Source organism: Exophiala xenobiotica (genome assembly GCF_000835505.1).
Source record: "Exophiala xenobiotica strain CBS 118157 unplaced genomic scaffold supercont1.1, whole genome shotgun sequence".
Taxonomy (NCBI): Eukaryota; Fungi; Ascomycota; class Eurotiomycetes; order Chaetothyriales; family Herpotrichiellaceae; genus Exophiala; species Exophiala xenobiotica.
This window is the reverse complement of record NW_013562494.1, coordinates 4,632,546-4,645,201: the sequence shown is the minus strand read 5'-3', so window position 1 is coordinate 4,645,201 and position 12,656 is coordinate 4,632,546. Positions and strand designations below refer to the sequence as shown.

At 51.7% G+C, this 12,656-nt stretch overlaps 4 protein-coding genes across 7 annotated transcripts; 2 read left to right on the top strand and 2 right to left on the bottom strand.

The window, feature by feature from the left end:
- The first annotated feature begins 88 nt into the window (after positions 1 to 88).
- Positions 89 to 1,854, top strand: PV05_01822 (AmmeMemoRadiSam system protein B). The gene has a single exon (XM_013466865.1). It carries the CDS (start codon positions 192 to 194, stop codon positions 1,329 to 1,331), a length of 1,140 nt encoding a protein of 379 aa, XP_013322319.1. The 5' UTR covers positions 89 to 191; the 3' UTR covers positions 1,332 to 1,854.
- An 811-nt stretch (positions 1,855 to 2,665) lies between these two features.
- Positions 2,666 to 4,433, bottom strand: PV05_01821. Of its 2 annotated transcripts, XM_013466863.1 has the most exons (4): positions 4,167 to 4,433; positions 3,593 to 4,108; positions 3,372 to 3,540; positions 2,666 to 3,321 (listed from the first exon to the last, which is right to left on the bottom strand). In XM_013466863.1, the coding sequence occupies exons 2-4, from the start codon at positions 4,006 to 4,008 to the stop codon at positions 2,995 to 2,997; spliced, it is 912 nt and encodes a 303-aa protein (XP_013322317.1). In that variant the 5' UTR covers positions 4,009 to 4,108; positions 4,167 to 4,433; the 3' UTR covers positions 2,666 to 2,994. The 2 variants fall into 2 exon arrangements, with proteins under 2 accessions (XP_013322317.1, XP_013322318.1); XM_013466864.1 differs by having other exon boundaries at positions 3,593 to 4,433.
- A 1,706-nt stretch (positions 4,434 to 6,139) lies between these two features.
- PV05_01820 lies at positions 6,140 to 9,708 on the top strand. 3 transcript variants are annotated; one of them, XM_013466860.1, is made up of 5 exons: positions 6,140 to 6,212; positions 6,266 to 7,539; positions 7,606 to 8,425; positions 8,509 to 8,977; positions 9,094 to 9,708. In XM_013466860.1, the coding sequence occupies exons 3-5, from the start codon at positions 7,873 to 7,875 to the stop codon at positions 9,572 to 9,574; spliced, it is 1,503 nt and encodes a 500-aa protein (XP_013322314.1). In that variant the 5' UTR covers positions 6,140 to 6,212; positions 6,266 to 7,539; positions 7,606 to 7,872; the 3' UTR covers positions 9,575 to 9,708. The 3 variants fall into 3 exon arrangements, with proteins under 3 accessions (XP_013322314.1, XP_013322316.1, XP_013322315.1); XM_013466862.1 differs by having other exon boundaries at positions 6,140 to 7,539; XM_013466861.1 differs by lacking the exon at positions 6,140 to 6,212 and having other exon boundaries at positions 7,539 to 8,425.
- Positions 9,709 to 9,909: 201 nt separating this feature from the next.
- Positions 9,910 to 11,947, bottom strand: PV05_01819 (uncharacterized protein; the record flags this gene model as incomplete). The annotated part of the gene is made up of 2 exons (XM_013466859.1): positions 9,910 to 10,622; positions 10,678 to 11,947. The coding sequence occupies 2 exons, from the start codon at positions 11,945 to 11,947 to the stop codon at positions 9,910 to 9,912; spliced, it is 1,983 nt and encodes a 660-aa protein (XP_013322313.1).
- Positions 11,948 to 12,656: the final 709 nt, after the last annotated feature.

Genomic DNA, 12,656 nt, shown 5'->3' with positions numbered 1-12,656 from the left:
GGCGATCCAAGCGGCCAGTACGGAAGACCAAACCCCACACTCCTGCAATGACATCCCCTTCGATCAACCGCAGTTCAACTGTCTCGGGCTACGATCTACGATAAGCACTCGGACACCATTCAAGGCTCTTCAGGCTCACTTTGCGTGTTATTTGCTGATTTCTTACACATTTGGGGCCTTCATTGATTACCATGTCGGTTCGAGAAGCCTCTCATGCAGGCTCTTGGTACTCAGACAACGGTCGGCTGCTTGCATCGCAATTAGACCACTGGCTTTCGAGCGTGCCCGAGAAAGACAGTCTGCCAGGAGTTGAGAAATTACCACTGCCCGGTGCCAGAGCGGTCATCTCGCCTCATGCAGGATATGCTTATTCGGGTCCCGCTGCGGCGTGGGCGTACAAGTGTCTTGACCTCTCTAGAGCGAAGCGGATCTTCATTCTACATCCATCCCATCATCACCACCTGAGTACAGCCGCCCTGCCTGTTGTCGAAGCCTACGAAACTCCTCTGTCCGAAACACCCCTCCCGCTCGACCTCGAAACCATCAAAGAACTGTCCACCCTGTCGGCCACCGCCGGCGGTCGGACCATCAAATTCACCACCATGTCCCAGCCAGTAGACGAAGCAGAGCACAGTGCAGAAATGCAATTGCCCTACATCCACCGGCTGTTGCAGAACCTCTATCCCGATCAACCTGAATCATCGTACCCTCCTCTCATTCCGATCATGGTTGGCAGCACCAATCCTGCGACAGAAGCTGCGTTGGGAAAATTGTTGGCTCCATACATCGCGGACGAAAGCAATGCATTCGTCATCTCTTCAGATTTCTGTCACTGGGGAAGCAGATTCGGTTATACGTACTACCTACCAGACGCTCCAAGTCCTGCGTTGTCACCACTTATGCTGCCGAACGGAGTGCGAGGGGAGTTCACAACCGCAAAGGAGTCGGTCAACGAGGATGTGCACAAGATGCCGACTTTAGGTCAGGGTCAACAACTGAAGTCCAGCAGCAAGATACCAAAGAGTGGGCCCCAGATATTCGAGAGTATTGCGCATGCGGACAGAGCTTGCATGTGTGCCATTGCGACCGGCGAGTATGCTGAATTTCTCAGAGTCCTGCGTGATACTGGAAACACAGTTTGTGGCAGACATCCCATTGGCGTTTTCATGGCTGGCGTGGAGGAACTTGAGCGGTTAGAACAGGAGAAGGGCGTTGACAATGAGGGCGGCACTCGGAGGCGGTTTCGATTCATGAGGTATGAAAGAAGCAGTGACGCAGAAACTGTTCGCGATAGCAGTGTTAGCTATGTCAGTGCTTTCGCTGTGCTCTGATCGAAGATGAAGGCTTTTAGACACCTGGGAGGCATGCCCAGGTCAGCAACAGCAGTCGTGGCTCCAGGCTGCCGATCGCAATTCACGTCACATAACGACATAGCGTTCACAGCCCACAGACCAAGTTGGCTCAGCAAGGCGGTTCTTTGCCTCAAGACGAGGCCGAGAGTGAGCAGAGAAATCTGCGGACATCGTAAGCAAGGGAAAGTTACGCTTCGCCAATGCTCAAGCCGGTGGATTTTTGTGGTTATCAATGCAGAGCCAGGGCACGCCGGCGCTAGAAAGCTGCATGCTGTCGAGCTCTGTAGACACGGGATGGGCGAACAATTTTCAACGCTCGCTAGGTGCCGTGGGGGGGCCCCAAGATTGTTCAGCAAGCGAGCTGCCTATCCGCATATGGTAAATGATGGGTTGTGCCACGGTGGTGCTTTGGCGTTCCTTGGGGAGTTTTCCGCAAGTCAGATACCGCGCGAGATCATCAGATGCAAGAGAAGTCGCACTAAAAGTGCACCCAGAATGATGCATAATGCCTTCACTAGCCACGACTAGCTTCTATGCACTACTCGTACGATCGCAGTTGCTGTTTTCCCATATTGCATTTTGCATTTGGACATTGACGTTGCCATTGACGTCATGAACAAGCCTCTTTTGGGAAAAAGACACTGAGCTACCTTAGGTCACAGTCCGCACCCAATCAAGTCTGTTGCTTCCCCACTCCTTGTCTAGGTGCTTTTCCTCCGCATCCCGCCACCCCTTCTTAGGGCGAACTTGGCGAACACAAATCCCTCTGTAAGTACGGCTACTCGTTACTCGTACGAGCTACCTACCCACCCAATCTACGTGAGGTAAGTAGGTATGTAAGCTGGATCTGATCAGCAGGACGCTTTGTCTTGTACGGCGTCCTGCATAGTCCATAGGTTGGTCGCGATTTTCTTTTTGTTGGTACTCATAGGGTCTTGAAATTACCTTGGACTACCATAGGTATGCTGGACGTTGTCATCGGACACCCTCCCCTCCTTGCTGACGATGCCCAAGAGAATGCGCCAAGCAGCCGCTTAACGTGCCTGTCTAGTGCCGTCTCTGCCGCGATGGCGTCCTTGGGTGTGGTCAGCCAGCACACAAAAAAAAGGCTTCCGATCATCATCCCAAGGTTTTGGCGTCAGCCTCGGCAACGCCCCAAGATTTAAAAGGCTTGGTTGTGACGACACTTCAAGTGAATTGACTTTGATCGACTTACACCAAGCGTGACGTTGTTCGTTTCATTGTGTTGATGCGAGGGCACAGACAAGGTACTACTATCTCTGGCCTCTGGGAGTAACAAATGCTCATTGAGAAAGAGTGTCACCACGGGTTGGCATTCGCGACATTGTAGATAAGCGCAAATGTTGTATTACAACGATTAGATACATCGAATTAGTCTTATGTTTTGCGGCAAAAGAAGGATCATGATCCAAAAACACGCCACGCGTCTTGGGGTATTCAAACAGATCGTAGCATCAAAGGGTATATCATCTCCGGATATTTTTCCCCTGGGTCCAATTTGATTCATTGAGCATATCATCTCCGTAGAAGTGAGAGCGTCTCTGGCAGACTGCAGACTGCACATGTTCCGCATATGCGAGACACATTGTTATCATTTGTTTCGAGTTGCGCTGATAGCAATTTATGCTTGGTGCTCAACATCCCGCTTCTCTGCGCGGGCAGCCTTTCCCTTCTCCGACCATGGGAAGTGAGCGACAGGAATGATGAAGAAGCTGTTGGAAGTATCGGCGATACCGGCCAGAGCGTTGTACCAGGCAGCAAAGGCGGCGAGGATGCCAAATGCACCGCCAGCGCGGGTGCAGCCTGGGCTTGGGGCGCCGTCGACAGGACGCAGATAAGCGATACCCAAGAGAAGGAAGGCGAGGTCGAGCACGAAGAAGAGGAAGAAGAAGGCAACGGTAGATTTCAAGGTGCAGATCAGGAGAAGGAAGGTGAAGATGAACCAGCCCTGACAATAAAATTAGAGACGAGCATGCGGACGTGGGAGCGTGAACATACCATGAGATAGAATCCAAGTGAGTTGAGCACAGCCGATTCACCACCCGCTGCCTCGATCGACGAGACGATTTCGAAGCCACCAGGGGTAAGAGTGATGGCGAAAGAGATCCAGAAGCCGCCATAGGATGACAACGCAGTACCACCAAAAGTGTTACCGACAGCGATTTCCCTTCCGAGCTGTTAGCGCGACAAAAACATAGTCGCGATGTTTGTGTACGTACCACATGCCCGCCAAAAGCTGAACAAGACCACCATAGCCAAAGGCCAGACCAATGACAATGCTGTTGATGCCAGCTAGGTTGCGGGTGTTCAAGTTAAGCAGACTGAGGACGAAAGTGGTCAAGGCAAAGGCCGAGAGACCAAGAGGTGCTGGGTTGGCGAATTTGCGACCCTCAACAGGCTTGTAGAGACCGGGTTGGAATTCACCACCGAAAGCAGGAAGCATGTTGCCTTCGTGAGTGCGCATGTGAGCGAGAGGACCGTAGCCGAAACGAGCGGCATGTTGAGCATTGGCCTTTTCCTCGTGGCTCATGCCGCGAGTGGCCTGCTCGAACTTCTGCTGTTCGTTGGAAGTGTTGCCATTGGCTGCCAAATTGGCGGTGTTGTGAAGATCGGTGTGCTCCTGGTTGGTCGACATGATGCAGGACAGGCTGGGTAATCAGGTCGCAAGGACTGAGAGGTAGACGCAGGTCTGGGAGAAGGAAAATGGGTCGACGAGATGGTTGAATGGCGGAGGTCTGAGGAGGAATCACAGTCAGGGTCCGGTGGGAAGGGGGCACAGCAATGTTTATGTACCTTTCGTCTCAGAGAGGCAGCAGCGAGCAAGCTAGTGTTTTCTGGGGAATGAGCTTTGAACAGGCCGGGAGCAGCGGGGAGCCAGTGGGAGGATTGGAGGATGTAGCTGCGAATACGAATGGACAAAGGGAAGGTAGCAGATGACACCGTTCTGGATTTGTGATGATCGGGGACTCGAGTGTGTGGTGGATGAAAAGCAGGAGCATCATTTGGCACATTTGCAGAGCAACGGGCCAGGGTTATGACGGAAGCAAGGATCTGTTTGGGATGTCATGACCGGCTGTGGATGGACTCCGATGGGAGACTGGATTTCTGATTCGATATGGATCGCGCATCGGAGATGATAGTGGATGATGAACAGTCTGATGTTCGTTTAGCCTGATATCATGGCAGAGCCTTGACGGGGGAGTGGGTGGGTGGAGAAGAATGGCCATTAGTCTGGTCAAAGGGCACGGTTTCGATGACCAGGGTGGAAGGTGGAAGCACGGTCGAACGGAGGAAAAGCTGCCCAAGCCCATGACACCAAGGAGGACCTCACGCCACAGACGACAAAAAGTGGTTCCATGAGGAAAACTCCATACGGGTACGGGAGTCTTTCTGGGCATTTTATAACATCAGCCGATAGGCAAAGAAAGAGGGTGAACAGGACGATTCGAGTATGAAGCAGCAAGTGCGTGCAAGTGTGTGAGGTGTGCTTGATCTGCCTCTCTTGCTTTCTAAGGCTTCGGGACGAGATTCAAAGAAGCAGGGGAGCAGGGAGCAGGGATTCAGCCGGAGACACCAGGAGAGAGTCCTAGAGAGTCCTGAAGAGTCCTGGAGAGTCCAAGGAGGTGATGACGGTTTGAGAAAGCTCTTCTGCCGATCTGATGAATAACAGATTGACAGTAGCTCGTAGCTCGTAGCTCGTAGCATCTATCGTAGTATCGTACAACTACAAGTACCAGGTAACTGGGGTCTCCAGTACTCCACGGCTGATCTTCGCTCTGTAATTCTACAGTAAGTAGACGTAGTAGACTCTACACAGGTACCCGCAGTCCTGGGCTGTGGTAGAGGCTCTCACTTGACCGCCATGCAAATGTATGACGCATTTCTGAGCCTCTCCCTTCTTTCTTCTCCCGCCTCTATATTCCGCGCTCCCTTATTTGACCACTCTACTCCGTACGCGTTACTAGGTATTCACCCCCAACAATGATTCAAGAAAAAATTGATTCTCAGATCATGTGCCGAATGTATTACGGGTCATGAGATTATGCAAATTATTAACGCCCTGCATCAAACTTCTCCTGCTCCACCATGCAAAAATCTCGAATGGAAAAATAATGTGGCTTGCTCAAAAATCAAAAATTACAAGTATTATTACTTAGTGAGAGCTTGCTTGAAGGGCCATCACGGGCTTCTAGGCTTCTCCGGCTTCTGCGGCTTCTGGGCTTCCTCCTTTTGACATCTGCAGAACCTCAGCTGCAACTCCATCCGCCCGCTTCCGCAGCCACTTACAAAGCTTGGACCTCACGCCCTATCACACTGCAGCACCAAAGTAGGTACCAAGGTACCAAGGTATCCTCTGCAAGCGTTCTAGAAGACCTTCCATGACCTTTCTCATCTCCCGAAACCCATCGCCGAAAACATCCCCGATTTTCCCTACGACGGAGCCTCGCCAGCCTCACTGAGCCAAGCCCGCAACACTCCGCCATTGCTCCATGTTGTTGTGTGTACCCGTACCATGGCCAAGCTAAGTTGGAGCACGCACTGAAAGTCCGCTCCGCCAAATCCCATGTTATCATTTGATGACCAGCAGGTGATGACAAACACTGTCCCTCTCGACTGCCCCTTCTGTTTCCTCTTTCCTCTTTCCCTTGGCCCGTCGTTGCAACATCAGGCCACCCCACACCCCTTGACCCGTATACGGGCAGGATACCCGAGCAACCACATTTGGCACCCGTCAGGCTTGCTTCCACTCTTCCACACAAACAGTGAACCGAGGCTGCAGGTTTTTGTCGAGTTGCCCCTGCATATTCGGCCTCGGCCGGTTGCACATGCACGCACATGGTAGTCATGGTTCACTCCGGCTTGTTTTCGAGTCTATTTACGAGTACTCTCAGGTACGGATACTAGCAGGGCTTTCGACGAAGAACCGGACACGCTTCCCGGCATCCAGGAGCTGAATGGACTCATCGGGTCCGATGTTGGCCGCGTCCACGAGCTCATGCTTTCGCTATCTGGGTATACCAGTCAACATCCTCTTTGATGTTCACCGAAGCACCAGCACCAGATGTGGTTGGGCAATGATTAGCAGGACCGGAAGATGCAGCGACTTGGATCGCACCAGGCCACTGTTATCTCCTGTTCTCATGCATTGGCCACAGTAACGCCAACTATTCTCTGCGCCTTCTGGATGCAATCCTGACAGCTTTCAGCGCGGCTACCAGTCACAGCGACTATCCTGAAAATGTGGATTCACCCTTCGCCCTTCGTCGGCCAGGACATAGTCATCTACAGTTCCGCAGATGTTGCCGCTACATCAATCGGGATGCAAACCTGCCTCAAGGCGGCACGCTCACAACCAGGAGCCTATCAAACAGTCCAGAAAGACGCCGATTCGTTCTACAGGGAGAACCATTTCCAAAGGCCAATCATGGACAATGACACGGAGAAGCTTTCTTATTTATGTGTGGCTCTCAAGAAAACCTTGCTGCTGTTAGCCCTCAACACTCTACCATCTCCTACGTGTCAAGAATCGCGCTTTGCTATTGTTAGCATCGCCGTTGCTCCCCGGACTGCGGTCGGGATGATTTTCAAGAGCTCCAACCTCAGATCCCGAGACCTGGCCGAACTCTGTGCTAGACTGGTGAGGTCTTGCTCTCCTCTTCCCATGTGAGGCGCCATGCAAACCCCAGAATGTGTCCAGAGCCAACATCGAGTTCGAACATTATTGTCTTCGGAGAGATATGCCTGAAAGAGACATTTGTTCTTTGGGTGTTGTGGGGCCACCCAGATTTTTGCCGGCTTAGGAATAGCTTCAAAACCCTCACACGTCCATGATGGACATCGCGGTGTGCGCGTTGTGCGCGCTGTAGCATACGGGTAGTACATCTACCCCGGTTCCAAGGCAGGCATCAGATTATACAGGGATGGTGCAATTCGTCTTGATGGACGATACCCCGAGTATTGCTGATCAGCTATTCTCCCAAGAATTGGTCGCTGGAATATCTCAGCAGCCACCCAGCAGCTAGACCATCTGGGCTCTGGCACAGATCCACCACAAGACCCCTGGCCTACAAGTATTTCTTCATTCTGCAAAGAAGTCCCCGTCTTTCCCTATTCCAGCACCATAATGAGCCTCCGTCTGCTGCCTTCGCTATGGCCTGTCTATCAGGTGTGTCAGTGCTTGCGCCCGCATTGTCATAAGCCGTTCAACTAACCTTATCTTTCCGAGCTACAGTACGCCAGTGTGGGCTGATCGATCGCCCAGCTGTTCGAAGCCCATACTGAACCACGCACGCCGAATACAATGTCCTTAGTACCATCATGCTAGACATATTTGGGTTCTTGAGCACAGGAGGACTGATAGCGATGCAACTCTTGGCCCTTTGTAACTACTTCATCAACGTCCGAACCAACCTTCTTCCTTCATACAGCTTTTTCGAGGGCCTGTACGTCTTCCCTTTTACTTACAACAGGAGTCGAGCTTACCGCGCACACGCGCACCATGGTCTGGCCAACCTCGTCCTTCGTCATGCTAACGAGTCCCTTCACGCTCGTGTCTTTGGCCGTATGCGTCAGCATCTTGCTATATCTATTTCATTTGAGAAGAAGTGATCAGCAACATGTTCTTCGTCGTTTTCTGAGCCTACAACAGCCGCGGACAACTACCGCACTCGAGTCCTCTCCAGAAAAACCGGCTCAGCGCACGGAACCGAGTTATGTCGACGTCTTTCCGCCCACGCAGCGCGGGACCCTGGACAAGATTGTGTCGAAACTACCCGAGGTTCAGAAGCAAGCCATGGGTGGTCACCTTCCCTTCGACGAAGCGGCGTTCCAACGCGCCCTTCTCGGTCTTAATGAGAACTACGAAACGGCCGCCCCGAACAAATATTGCTTCTCGGGCTTTTCGATGGCCGAGATTCGAGCACTGGGCGACTTTCCCGATTACGCAGAGCTCAGTGGCGTGCCGGCTCCAGCGCCCTACAAGCAGTTCAATATAGAAACTGCACTACCGCGCCCGTATCGCCCTTTCAGGTGGTCATACCACCAGACGATGTGTAAGTCTAGCAAAGGCCCTGATGGCCCTTCTTCCATAAAAGGGAAGAGGCCAACTAAGTTCTAACGCTCGGGTCCCGCTTAGCATTGATGAAGATGGAGCCAGACTTCTGGATCGAACTCGAAAATTCCTACAAAGAGCGCATTGCCGAGCGACAGAACCTCTACGCCCGCCACGGCGGAGACGTCCTGCAACACCTTCCAGGGTCTGAACTTGCCTGCAAAGAGCTGATGGAAATGGTGCTGCAGTTCCTCTGTGCCAGATATCCACAGTACTTCACTCTCTCCGCCGACAAGACGGTCCTCGAGAACGGGATCCTCCAGACAACGACCGATCTCAAACGCACTCCTCCTCTGATTACGCTTCTCAACAACGTACCCGAGGACTTTGCCATCATGCTCCGCAATCCCGCGGACGGCTACTACTACCTCCGAGCGGGCATCATCTGCTCTGCCGTGGGATGGAATTTGGGCTTGAAGATCGGCAAAAGCTTGCCTGAGATCCATATCCCAGTCCCGGATTACAAAGAGAAAATGCAAATGAGCATGGACAGGTGAGTGACCACCTCGCAACTTTTTTCTATGAATCCCTGGTGGGCGATCTCTCGAACAAACCCCATCACAGTCACAGTAAAGGCTCACAAGCCGATTCGTTCGCGCTTTTTTCTAGGTTCTTCACGAAAATGCCCACCACCAAGCCCATTCAACGCGGCTCCTGGTTTTTCGAGATCGACCAACCCCTCTACATGCCGCCGAACGACCCTCGTGAGAAGAGACTGGGGTTTCAAGACCCTCGGCTGGAGCCAGAGAATATACATCTACGGGTTGACTGGCAGACTCTACGCCGTCTGCCGTTATCTGGAGGTGTCGTCTTCAACTTCAAGGCCCTGTTCACCCCGATCACGGAATTCCGCAACGAACCATATATCCCCAGCTTGACGCTCAAGCTCTTGAACGAAAGTAAAGCAGACCTTCTGAAGTATAAGCATACCTGGCACATCGAGCACATTGTCAAACCCCTGATGGCCAGGTATGAGAAGGAGCAATTTGAGACAGGTGTGATTCCCAGGGATTGGGTCCATCACACTCTCGATGAGTCGCCGTTCTTCCCTGGTTGGGAAGACAAATGGCGTCTGCAGCAAGGTTTCTGAGAGCTCAGCTTTCTTGTTGTTAGCAGAGTCATGATTATATCTCAGTTCATGAATATTTCTAGATGTTGCTAATGTCATTGTGTCCCAGCATAATCTCGTCAGCCTCTAATGAATAATGGTCCAAAACTCTCCTGGCTCTTAAATACGCTACATCTCAACATATCCACCCACGTATCACCATCTCATCGGGCTCCAATTTATATGTTGTAGTGCCCAAACCTGCCGCTTTGCTCTGTGCTCAGATGTTCCTAACCAGGTCCAAAACCCCTCTCTCCCTGACTTTGCCTTCGGTTGAAATCATGCCCAAACCCATGAGGGCCGGTGCATTTTGCCATCTATGTTGGAATTTGTGTCGTCTGCTCCACCTCGTCGAGCGCTTCGAGCTTTTCAATGAGGATTCTCTCTTCGTCGGTGACGATACGTAAACGCCTCACCTTTCTCGGTGTAGGGAGAGGCCAAGAACATCCAGTCACTTCTTCCAGAGTAGCTGTCAAGGTCGATCTCGCCTTGCCTGCGGGCGCTATACACATTCTCTTCCGTTGCGGTTCGGGGTCCACTGCTTCAGGCAGAGCTTCTCGCTTCATGCTGGCTGGCTTTGATGACTCCTGATCACCAGTCGCCGGGGTGACACCTGTCTCGATCTCGGAAATGGTGGCAGACGAGATGAGCAAAGACTGGGGCAAGTTCTTCGAGGTCAACAGTCTATTTGACTGAGTTATTGAAATTCCTGGGCTCACTGATGGCTGCTCTGGGCTAGTCGCGTTCTTCGTCAATTCGTGTTTCTCTCGAAGACGTCGGGAACTCTGAGTCTCGCAGATGTCAGCGTACTTGAGGCTATCCGGGGTAATGTTAGGGATTCTTGTGTGCGGCGAAGCGACGACTCTGAAGTTCCGTGGAAGATATTCGAAGGTATGGGTCGTGATTCCGAGCCTCTCGCAGCAGTCTCGGTACAATGGCTCGAAACTAAGGATCTCCGGGACCGACCCGACACCAGAGGCATCAGAGCGGACAAAACACTTCTTATGTTCTTGGATCATTGGATCATTGCCTGTTGAGTTCCACTGGTCAGTATAACCACTGCTTGAGTAAGTGTAAGTACTCACTGTCAAGCTCGCCGATCTGGTCCACGATCGAGTCAGGATAGAACTGATCCGTCCGTGTTGAAAGTAGAAAGATCAGAACAGGAAGCTGGAATTTGGGATTGCTGACATTCCTCTTCACCAAATCAATGAATTCTGCCACCTCAACCGAAGAGATTCCTTTAAGTAAGTCTGTTGGCTCCGGACAGAATTCTTTATTGGGGATTCTCTTGGCCACATGCTTTTTGTAGTATAGCCTTGGAGCTTGCTGCTTGAGACATTCCTGTAAGAAGAACCTTATTGACTTCTGCCGGAAGATCCTTTTGCGGATGATGGCAGGTTTAAGGATGCGGCTGTAAGATTTCGTCGACCGCGACTTCCTTCCTTCTTGTCTCTTCTCTTTGCTGTTTGACTCGGGTAGCTTCTGTGGCTCCCGAAGAGCACTAAACCTTTTAGTGAACTCGGCATCCACTGATTCTTTATGGAATGGTTGCAGAGACAGATATCCGGGTCGAATGTGGTCTTTCCCCAAAAGATCTGGCAAGAAATCTTTGACCAAGATAACCGCCATGGGTGCTTTGATCTCTTTCCATACCAAGGCCATTGAGCAACCCATATTTCGGTACACCATCTTTTGTTCAACGTCGTACGCGCTGAGCAGCGCACCAGCATGGTAAAGATAAGCGGCGTTAGGCAAATCTAGAGAGTCGATGACTGCAATTTGCAATTTATTGATGTTGTGGCCCTCTTGCATCAAGCGCAGCACCTTAGCCATCAGCCACAGGACCGAGCATGACAATGAAACCCATGGGCTGGCGAAGTCCTTTCTTCTTGAAGCCATGTGACCGAGCAGGCTGTCTCTGATGTCTTGCTCACTCATATCTTCGAGATCGCCACAGAGTCCGCGTTTTTCTCTCTCACTTTGAAACCATCCAGGTCTGTTATCACCAGCGCTTCTCTGGCCATAGACACGGAACAGAAAGCGCGGCATTCCTCGCGTAGTGGCGGATACACGACTCATGTCAATGACATGGTGAGAGTAGACCCATTCAGAGGCGTCTGATAGACTTCCGAGGCATCGGTAAAGCGCCAACCTGTAGGGGTGTCTTGGTACTCTCTGGTTGAGCAGATAGTGTGACACGATGCTCCCATCTGTCATTCCCAGAATATCGCGACGCTCCAAGGGCTCCCTGATGCAATACCAGAGCTCGCCATTGGGGTCTTTCCAGTAATGTGGTCGTCGGCCATTCCGAGCGAGATCTGAATCCGGCGGCGATCCCTTTGAATGTGGCATGGCGGTAAGCGCAGCTTCAGCTACCGAAACCCACACCTATAGGCTATAGTAGAAGGGCAGCAGGATGGCTCGAATGAAGGAAGAAGTCTGTAAGGAGAACGGGCCGGAAGTAGCGAAATCCCGACGAAGAAGGTATAAGACGAATGTCAAGAAGTTTTGGCGCGTAGTCTTGTGGATGAAGTAGTAGTACTGGTATGTAGCAGGCATGAAGGGACTTGAGACAGAAAGAGGAAACACCTTGAACGGCGTGATGGATTGCGAGGCGGCAGATGATAGAATGGAAGAAGTTCAGAGAACAAGGAAAGAAGAAACGGCTTGAGCGGCTTGAACAGTTGCAGTAATTTGAAGATGATAGAGAGGGGTGGTGTAGGGAAGAGAGATGAGAGAAAAACAGCAGAGAAGACAGCCTCAAGCACATGTAAGGCTGTGTCAACTTAGCATGTGAGGATGTCGTTGCATGCGACGGCAGCATGGGATGAAATGAGGTGAGGTTGAGTGGCCTCTCAGTGGGAAGGAAGGACTTCTCCGAGGAAAGAGAGTCCGGCATTGCGCCAAAGTGAAAAGAGGCGTGTTGAATGGGACATTGATCCGCGGCAGAGTGAGAAGTAAAATGAACATTATCAGAGCGACAGAAGCGTGTTCGCTTCTGCACTCTGAGGCCAGCATTTTATCCTGCTGGAGGGGTATCGTGAGCAGAGAGTTTCTACAG

Coding starts and splice junctions, on each gene's coding strand:
- PV05_01820 (XM_013466860.1), top strand. CDS start 7,873: ATGGTCTGGCCAACCTCGTCCTTCGTCATGCTAACGAGTCCCTTCACG. Junction 8,426..8,508: donor GTCATACCACCAGACGATGT/GTAAGTCTAGCA, acceptor GGTCCCGCTTAG/CATTGATGAAGATGGAGCCA. Junction 8,978..9,093: donor ATGCAAATGAGCATGGACAG/GTGAGTGACCAC, acceptor GCTTTTTTCTAG/GTTCTTCACGAAAATGCCCA.
- PV05_01821 (XM_013466864.1), bottom strand. CDS start 4,008: ATGTCGACCAACCAGGAGCACACCGATCTTCACAACACCGCCAATTTG. Junction 3,541..3,592: donor CAGCTTTTGGCGGGCATGTG/GTACGTACACAA, acceptor ACAGCTCGGAAG/GGAAATCGCTGTCGGTAACA. Junction 3,322..3,371: donor CACTTGGATTCTATCTCATG/GTATGTTCACGC, acceptor TTTTATTGTCAG/GGCTGGTTCATCTTCACCTT.
- PV05_01822 (XM_013466865.1), top strand. CDS start 192: ATGTCGGTTCGAGAAGCCTCTCATGCAGGCTCTTGGTACTCAGACAAC.